This window comes from Lingula anatina, chromosome 6 (assembly GCF_051362555.1).
Source record: "Lingula anatina isolate TDL-2025a chromosome 6, LinAna3.0, whole genome shotgun sequence".
Classification (NCBI taxonomy): domain Eukaryota; kingdom Metazoa; phylum Brachiopoda; class Lingulata; order Lingulida; family Lingulidae; genus Lingula; species Lingula anatina.
The window spans coordinates 15346343-15356582 of record NC_141772.1 but is presented as its reverse complement, the minus strand read 5'-3'; the positions used below and the strand labels follow the sequence as shown (position 1 = coordinate 15356582).

The following is a 10240-nucleotide window of genomic DNA, read 5'->3' as shown; positions in this document are numbered from 1 at the left end:
GAAAGGTATGAAAATTTGAAAATACTACTAAACTATTGAGACAGTTAAAGGTTTATTTAGCAAAGGTCTACAAGTACACATTGTTTGGATCTTTTCAACATACAATCAAGTTGAAGTGAGAGATTTTTCTAGTTCATTGTATTCTGATGTAAAAAATGAAACAGTGGTCATTACAAAGGTATACTCATCCACAACTGGATGCCACTTGCCACAATGAAAAAAAAATACTGAAATAAGTTGTATAGTACTGATCAATTATCAGATAAGTCTGTCTGTAAGAAATCCTCCCTTGATTCATAGGCATACCAATTTACATATTGATAGAAAAAGACAGGATATTTGTAACCAATATTGGTGTTCAGATTTCAGGAGCTGAGGAGAATTCTGTACAAACCATGTCTAATATGGATACAAAACAATGCACACAAAAAGATAAAGTCTGGACAAGGTAAGGAGAGAGATATTTCAGAACTGAGATTTTTGCCATATCAAACATCAGGAGAGAAATTGTTCATAAGTCCTGAGCAATTTTCAGACAGGTAAATTAGTTTGAACATTTATTTTAAAACAAGCTGTGCATATAGTTTACATGACTGAATGCTCTCATAATCCTTTTTCACAAAATCTGCCTGGGTAACCAGTATTATTTTGGTTTTGCTAAATTGTAAGTTAATATTTTGAGGCATCATGTCAGATGTTAATGACATGAGATATTACTAGTAGATAATCAGCTATTTTGATGATAATAATAGCCATTTTTAGACAAATTAAATTTGTTGACATAATCAGCTGATGAAAAACTAAACAGATCATTAGATTCATTTTTCTTCACATCATTTGAAGTAAATAAAGCCAAGTATATGATTACAATTCTACAAAAACCTTAACAGGTCATTAGAATCTCATTTCTTCTTCACTTCAGTGAAAGTAAATAAAACCCAAGTTCACAATTACAATTCTATGAAAACACTTCATCAGAACTTGTGTGTGCTTTATAATTATGTAATATATAATGAGATAATACAGCAATATATATAAAACTTTTTTTCAAAAATTTCAGTGAATCCATTGGTTATATTTCAGTCCAAACTCAAAAGGACTATCCCATTTAGTCATTTTTATTCGAAATATCTCAGAACCCCTTACTGTAATCAAAGCGTTTCTGAACTGCAATATCTTTTTTGTTGATGTTGTTTTCAAAAAATAATTTCTCATTAAGCTTATAAAATAAAAGCCATTGTATCATGTGCTATGCCATGCCAAACAGCACAGAAAGAAAAAAGGCACAAAAACAATATGATAAATATAGCTCTGATTATAAAAATAATATAAAATAATATAAAAACCAAGCATCTATTACCGCATTCACAACAAGCCAGGCTTTACAAATCCTGGGGACTAAATATGGCAGACGTATATGAAAGAAAAACCACCTAATCTTTTAATAGTCTCTCTGCCTCTCACACACCTCTCCATGAGTCGTCACTGCGGGGCTACAGTCATTAAATTTCGGCTCCATTGGGACGACTCATGGGGAGGAGTATGAGAGGCGGAGAGACTATTAAAAGATTAGGCGGTTTTTCTTTCATGTTTGTCCGCCATATTTAGTCCCCAGGATTTGTAAAGCCTGGCTCAACTCGTTGTGAATGCGATCTATAATACTATTATGTGCCATATCTTTGAGTCATGGCATGCATATCTTTCTAATAAGTTGTCTGAATCCCATTCTGATTCATAATAATCTTCTGATTTATCAGAATTTCTCTCCTGCACCTCGAGGTCATTTATACCACATAACATATATGGATATAAAAAGACACCTTTTTAAAACAGAATATTTGTTACCAGCAGTTTGTTTTCAGGAGTCAAGGAGAATTCTGTACATACCATGTGCAAAATGGCTACAAAAGAAAAACCTGCTCACAAAGAGTTGAACTCCAAGCAAGGTGAGGACCGACTTTTACATATGAAAGTCATCTAAACAGAACTCGCACATGTAACATGCCCCCTCCCCCAAGTAGTATAATTACATGTTAGTACCTGTCAAAACATCGTGATAATAATAATAATAATAATAATAATAATAAGATTCTTATATGGCGCCTTACATTCTATCTCAAGGCGCCTTACAATAATGGCTAATATACTAAAGTCATTAAAATGACTACAATATTTTAATCATAAACTCTCATTGGAAACCATTTAAAATTTACACTACTAAAAATCAATCTTATTAAAAAAAAACATATATATATATTAAAATAAAATCTAAGAGATATAGACAGAATTAAAAAAGTGGGTCTTTAAAAGAGATTTAAAATTGTCAAAGTCTTCTGTTTTCCTAATAAAATTTGGTAGACCATTCCACACTTTTGGGGCGTAGATTATAAAAGCACGATCTCCATAACTTTTTAGGCACCCCTTCTCTAAAACAGAATGTTCTAAAATAAAATCATTCTCAGTATTAAAACGTGTGGACCACCGTGGTAAGTTAAAACAGATAAGATCAGATAAATATAATGGTCCTTGTGAATGGATCGCCTTAAAAATAATACAGAGTACTTTAAAATCAATCCTCTGCTTCACAGGCAGCCAGTGTAATTCTTTCAGAATGGGAGTGATATGGTGTGTACTATTGTACTTAATTTGACAAACCAGTCTTGCAGCTGAGTTTTGAATAACTTGTAACTTTTTAATCTGATAGTCACAAATACCAAAGAGGAGACTATTGCAGTAATCTAATCTTGATGATATAAATGCATGTACTAATTTTTCAGTGGTTTTGTTATCTAACACTTTCATTATTTTTCCAATGCGCCATAGTGCATAAGATGCTGATTTACACACTTCAGATACACGCTTGCCCATAGTGCCATTTTCATCGAGGGTAACTCCAGATCTTTTACAGAACTAGATGGTTTTATAAGAACATCTCCTATGCAAATGTTGGCATTTGCTACATTTTTTCTATTTGCCTTGAACCTTGATGTAAACCATATCAACTCAGTCTTACTATCATTTAAAGCCAACATGTTCACTTTTATCCATTCTCGAATCTCTGCAAGACAAGTCTCCATAGAAGTGATTGTTGCAGACTGGCTGCTCTTGCATGTAATATATACTTGTGTGTCATCTGCAAAAATAACAGTGTTCAGACCATGCTTTAGTATGATATCTTCTACAGGTAACATGTATAATGAGAACAGGATCGGACCTAACACAGACCCTTGTGGGACACCGTACTCCAAGTTAACTGGCTGAGATAAAACCGACTCTATTGAAACCCTTTGTGTTCTGTTTTTCAGGTAAGAGGTAAACCAACTAAGTGCAAGTCCATTCACTCTAAAACGATGCTGCAACCTGTGAAGAAGAATATTATGATCTATGGTATCGAAAGCCGCTGAAAGGTCTAGAAGAACTAAAATGACATTTCTTTGTTTATCCAGGGCAAGCATTATCTCGTTATGGACTCGAAGTAGAGCTGTCTCAGTGCTGTGGCCTTCTCTATAGGCAGACTGATACAGATAAGTGTACATAATAATGTGAAAAGGGACTTAACCTCAAAACATCAGGATATAAATCCTTCATAAGCCCTGAGTAATTTTCACACAGGTGAATTATTTCAAACATTAACAAGTTGACCTATCACTTTTTTTTACATGTAATCACATTTTTTCATGAAATCTGCCGAGGCTACCAGTCTTCTTTTAAGTTTAACCAAATAGCAAGTTAAATTTTTGGGGTCAGCATGATGGCAGGTAGTGTAACATGAAATAATTAGGTGTTTACTAATAGCTGTTTTATCAAAATTAAATTTGTTCATTAGCAGGTAACAAACAATGTGAATAGAATTCCAGTTTTTCTTCACATCAATTTAAGTGAATTATATACAGGGATAGAATGTTATAATGTATAATATAGTAATATAATGTTATATGATACATTGTAGTATAGTCTGATATAACTAAGTATGTCTTCAAGATGTAAACCACCCATATTCTTGCTAAAACACAGGGCTTCCCACCACTTGGGGAACCACCTTTGGTGACTCACTCTAATCTTCAGTCACAGGAAGCTGCAGGTTTGAAGGTGATGTCCAAGTTATATTGAAAAACTCTTAATTAAGATGTCTCTCTTGGTCTCCATAGCTGTACATTGGTCACATGAAGGTTTTATAAATATCACTGGTCCACTTCACTATTACTTAATATTGGGTCAGTAGCCAACAAGTTTTGCTTTGACTGTTGATTGTTCAAAAACCTCTCTAGGGGCATAAAGGGGGCGTCTCGATAGTCCGAAGGTTCATTGGTTCGAAGGTTCATTGGTCCGAAAAGTGGTAACATTTTTATCGATTTTTTAATCAAGGGTTCATTGGTCCGAAGGTTCTATAGTGAACATTTGGACCAATGAACCTTCGGACTATTGAACCTTCGGACTATCGCTATGGCCCCGGCATAAACATGTACAACAGAGGCAGTTGTCAGTTTGAATTATAAAATGAAATCAGTGTAATTTTTTTTCAAATTAATAACCAATCCAGAATAAACAATTACATAAGAAAAACCTTTTTATAGCCTTTTTAAAGTACAGTTATCTGTACTCCACGGTCGTGCATTTTAGTCCCCTTTGTGTCAAAGCTTGCATGTCTGTCTAGTAAGTTATCTGCATGCATTTTACTGAATAATCATCATGATCTTCTGATTCATCTGGATCTTCTGAGTCATCAGAATTACCCTCCCACACATCACTCAGGAGATTGTAGGAATACACTTTGATCTCAGAACCAACCACAATATTCCAGATTTTTCCATGAAATGTACACAGAGCTGAATTAGATATATTGATGGGTGGGTTGAGTTTGCTCCACACTCCATCTAGGGGCTTGAACTGATAGAATGCAGGGTATCCTTCAAAGATCTCCTCCTCATCATCCTTTTCTTCATGACCAGGACCAGAGTCCGGCTCTTCCTGTTCTTCAGAATTAGGCGGGAGCTTGATCCCTACCTCCACGCCAATAATAAAGATGGACTCTTCCTTTACTGTGGCACTGCACATGACAATCGCTGAAGGTATTTCTGGGCCCAGTACACATTCTCGTGTTTGCGGGGAGTATATCTGAACCTTCTTAGTGGCATTTTTCAGAGAATGATATGTTGCCCCTCCAAAGGTGTAGACTTTATCTTGAAAAGAGACAGAGGCATGCTGCCAAACTCCAGTAAGCAGATCACCTGCTGGTCTCCATTTGTTCTGGTGGATGTTGTAGACTTCAACTAATGTTGAGATAACTTTTATTGTTTTAAGTTGCTGGGTTCTGGGAGTTGAATTTGTGGAAGACTGTTCTTGACGTAGTTCCAAACCACCAATTCCATACAAACATCCCCCTAGTATTACCATGGTATGGTGTATCCTTTCAGTCAGAATGGTTTGAAGCTGGCTGCTGCTTCCAGGTCCAATCTCAGCCTTGTACATGATCAATCTTTTTGGGTTTTCCTGTCCTCCAGATACAAAAACCTCAGAGTTCACAGCACTGCTGCAAATGGCTGCATCACTGATGCCCCTGATATCATTTTGTTCAGATATCCATTTTGGCTGGTCCAAATGCAAAGTCTGTCTTGAAAAAGAGGTGCCATCATTTTTTGTACCGAGAAGTAGGACATACTCTCGTCTTTTCAAGGAATATCGTGGTGATGCTTGGGGATATGGTAACTCAAAGTACATGGTAGGGTCTAACTGGAAAAGTTGGGCTTGGCGGAGAAGCTTAGTGATGTCTCCATTATTTCTCATGATTTCATGGTCCATAAGTGTCATCAAATATCGGGAACTTAGCAAAGAGAACCGAACATGAGAGAGAACTTCAACAGCATCAGTCTTTCTCTCTGGTTCTGCCTCTATCCATTGAAGAGCAACTTGAGCCACGCTGTCTTCAGATTGAATATTCAAACCATTATTGGAAATGTAATTGATGAAAATATCTTTTGAAAGGGGTTCCACCAAGTGAGATGGGACATGCAAAAAACTTTTTAAGGATAATTTCTTAGCTTTCAGGATGAGTTCTTTGCAATTAATGGCATCTGCAAAGTGCCAAATAGGCAAACAATTTTGGGGAGTCAGATTTTCTGCTATGTACTTGCCACATATTTTGATCAAAGCAAAAATTTGAAGCATGTTTGCTGCATTCATAACATCTTTTGCATTTTCGGTAGAAATCTTGCACTTTCCTGTATAGATGAAGTCTAATACGGTTGCGAACACCAGTGGCTCCATATCTTTCATAGTAATTTCAGCAGATTCACTCTCTTTCATAGAGCTTGCAAACATTCTTTCAAAGTAGCTTGAAATAGATGCTAGAACAACTTTGTGGCATGGGAATTTCTGCCCTGCAACATCTATGGTTACATCACAGAGAAAGTCTTTTTTCTTAAGACAATAAATGCCGTATGTCAATTGATAGGCAAAGCTTGGTTCCATTATTTCTTTGTGCTGTAATTTGGAAATATCCATCCTGGAGATCTGCAAAGACAACATTACAGTGGTCACTTTTTGCAAGCAAATAATGTGACATTGATGCAATCTCACAAATAAAGACAAAAAATAAAATAAACCCATCGTTTTGATGAAGGTAGCATGCAAAGCTCACTGTAATATATAGACATAACTGAACCTCCCACAGAATTGGATCTACGCTTGCATCATAGTATAACTATTGTATACATGTCTAAGGTATAGAAATGCATTAAGCACAAGCCTGTGTTCTTGTATGTGAAATATATGCAGTACCTTGTTATGTACCTTTACATATACATATGAGATGAATGTCCTAAACTTATATAATTTAGAACGCTTAATTCAAGCGTGGGCTCGAAATAGGACATTACGTTTTAAACTTACTCAGTGGATAACGCAATTCGAAATTCCACAGTTCGTGTCAGATTTACGTAATGTCGCGCAAAGAAAACCCAAGTCCACATAATGACCAGTTTAATGGTTTATTCGTTGACGATCTCTAACTACATGTTCTATACGTGAAGCCTCCAACTTCTAAGCCGTCTCCCATAGCTCCGTCGAGCGGTCACCTTCGAGTCTTCTTCAGTCTCCCCCCCAATATTATTTCTAGACATCTTTTATACGTATTTCTTATCTATAGGTGGATTCTGTGCTGCAGTATTTGGCGGTACATACTAATTTTAATTATTCAAATTGCACACGTCCACTTAAGTTACATGACTACAGGTAAGGCCATAAAACGAGTCGAGTGCACAAGCAATCGACTCTAATCAAATTAATTTACATGTCTGGGAATTATATTTGTGAACACTACAAACTGTTATTATTTATAATCATAGACACATGTAGATTTAATAATTTTCAAAGCAATAACATACTGGCCGAACTTTCCTGTTTCAGCTATAAATTCTAAGCATATTATATATTATAGGAAATGTACAAAAGTAATATTTTTCCAGTGCTACCTATATTCTCAGTTGAGCAGTATTAACAAGGCAGCAAAGCTGTCAAATGTACAGACAAAAAGAAAATAAAGATGCAGAAAAAAGGTCATTTTGTCAATATTGATGTAACTAGAAAAGCACTCCCAGAGCACAGACCTCTGCCAAGGCAGCAATTTTTGATTATTATTGATTATTGATTTATTATTGATCTAGATCACCACCAAAAAATAATTATCTGTTCCTTGGCCCACTTCTGACAGTTCCTGAAAATTTCATCAAAATCGGCCCATAACTTTTTGAGTTGTGTTGATGACAAACAGACAGAATGACAGACAGACAAACAGGGTTGAAAACATAACCTCCTTGGCGGAGGTAATAATAAATAATGCTTATAACAGCACAGTCAATCAACACTAAAATTTAATCATGCACAACAGGTAACATGGTCAATAAAATTACAATTTCAGGACCATATGGGAGAGTTCAAATTCACATAATGAAAATCCCAATATTTGAAAAATGATGACAGTGCATAAAATAATATTACATAATGTTTAAAGACATAAAAACCAATACAACTGCTTATGTGGAAATACATTAAATGAATAGAACCTCAAGTGGATGGGAATTAAAAGTCAGTGTTTGAAAAAAGAAAACATAACAAAAAATTTTCCAATAAAGCTGCTATTGAAATTTTTAATCTAGCCATTTGAACATGAAGGTTTCAAGACATGAGACCTATCGGTTTTCTTCGAAATGTGTTATCAGTGTTGCATATATGCTGAAAAAAGGCGGAAAAAACAACATAATTTTACAAAAATGGCCTGTTCATGATGATTTTTGATTTTTGTGACCTGCATTTTATGTATATTCATCAGTTCTGTAGGTTTCCAGCAAAAAGGTAAAATGGTTTTCCACTTACATGTTATCGGTGAGATGCACTGGCGATGCCAGATGCAGGTGACGGTTATATGTACAGACACATCTGTGTCTGTACATAAAAATGAAAAAAATTTCTGACATAAAAGTACCTGTTAACGAAAATTCCTTATGAAATATCAAGAAGATGGATTGCCATTCCAAGATATCATGATTTGTTTTTAATATGAAATGATACAAAACAGTGGATCCAAGATGGGTTACACAATGATTTGTCAGTATAAAATTGCTTCTCTGTCAGGGGAGATATGGGGGCAAAGATCCCTTAAGTGTACATATGTATGTGAATGCATATGTATGTATATTAAATTTAAGACCAATCTTTTAATTCTTTCACTTTATACCTATTTTAGTGATATTTTTTCCACCAACTTTTTGCTTCCTCTTTCACTTTGAAATAGTCAAACATCTTGATAACCTTTTCTTATAATACAGGACCACAGCCTAAAGCATAGGAGAATAAATCTAGACAAAAAATGAAGGCACTTACTTCTATGGAGGATAAACATATACCACTGCCAGGTAAGTATCTAAGGATCTACTTGTGAGATTTTTCCTCTTGTCAACTTTTTTCGAAGTTCCAAGAACTGTGGACTGGATCTGCTGTATTAATTTAGTTGTGGTGTGGCTTAACTCTTCCGCCAAATACAAAAGGACTACTTTTTTTAGAAATTCATGCACCTTGAAATAAAAAGCCATAGGTGTATTAACACTATACGTTCCCGTTATAAGTGCTTATTGTGAAGAACTGGTTTTGGGGAAAATCAACAAATAACCCCTATGATAAAGTGCACCTCACAACTGCCAAATGGGCCCTAAAGGTAAAAAAAATCAAGAACAATGCAAGCTGGGTCATAGTCAGGGGAGGTATACCTCTTACACAGACAATGTAAAAATCAACAAAGGTATATTGTGTCAAAAGGTCTGGCAAATAAAAGAGGAGGAAACATGAAACTGCTAACAATAAAGAATAGAGACGCTCTTCAAAAGGCTGATCTTTGCAAAAGACTGACAATAATGAATGAGACTTGTTAGCCATTCTTGGTGGTGTAAATGTACTGTACATGTTCCCAGAAAGAGGATCAGACTCACAGCACAAATTAACACTTAGTCTCTCAACACTGACAGTGCCCACAATGCTGTGAAACCAGAGAGGATATCTAAAATAATATTATATAAAAATATATATAATTATACAAGAGCAAGTGGGTGGGGAGAACATTTGGACTGAAGCCTTAGACCCCATTCCCTGAGATAAGATAGATCCAACTAGATCGACCTAACTCCCTGGGGGTTCACTCTAAATAGCTGTCAGCCGAGCAGGCACGAAAGTTAATAACCCCCTTACAGCTTGTAGTAGGTGGGACGGACATTTAAGCCAGATTATCTGACAGTAATCTAGTGAGACTCCCCACAGGGATAGATCAATCTAAAATCTATGGGAATGCGCCCTTAGACTGGGTTCCCAAACCTAGATTGATCTAACAGGATTGATGCATCTCTGAGGGCTTTCTCACTAAATTGCTTTCAGCTTAAGCTGTTTAGTTGTCTGGCCATCTACTGAAGCTGCTAAACAGTAATTTAATACCCCTTAGCTGCTTCAGCAGGTGTGACAGACATTTAAGCTGCTTAACTGCATTGCAATTTAGCGAGAATCCCCTCAGACATAGATTGATCTACAGTTAGTACAATAGGGTCTGGAAATGGCCCCTTACAGGCAGATTAGAAGTTGTAAGTATCAAAATAATATGAAACAATGGCCATTACAAAGGCATTATACTCATCTATAGCTGTATGCCACTTCAGTGAAAAAAATAGAATGAGGTAAGCCATATAGTACTGATCAAAATTCA

General features: G+C 35.8%; 1 protein-coding gene across 1 annotated transcript; it reads right to left on the bottom strand.

Moving 5' to 3' along the window:
• Positions 1–4524: 4524 nt before the first annotated feature.
• Positions 4525–10240, bottom strand: LOC106152348 (kelch-like protein 25). Its single transcript, XM_087014450.1, has 2 exons — positions 8878–10240; positions 4525–6510 (listed from the first exon to the last, which is right to left on the bottom strand). The coding sequence occupies exon 2, from the start codon at positions 6499–6501 to the stop codon at positions 4651–4653; it is 1851 nt and encodes a 616-aa protein (XP_086870576.1). The 5' UTR covers positions 6502–6510; positions 8878–10240; the 3' UTR covers positions 4525–4650.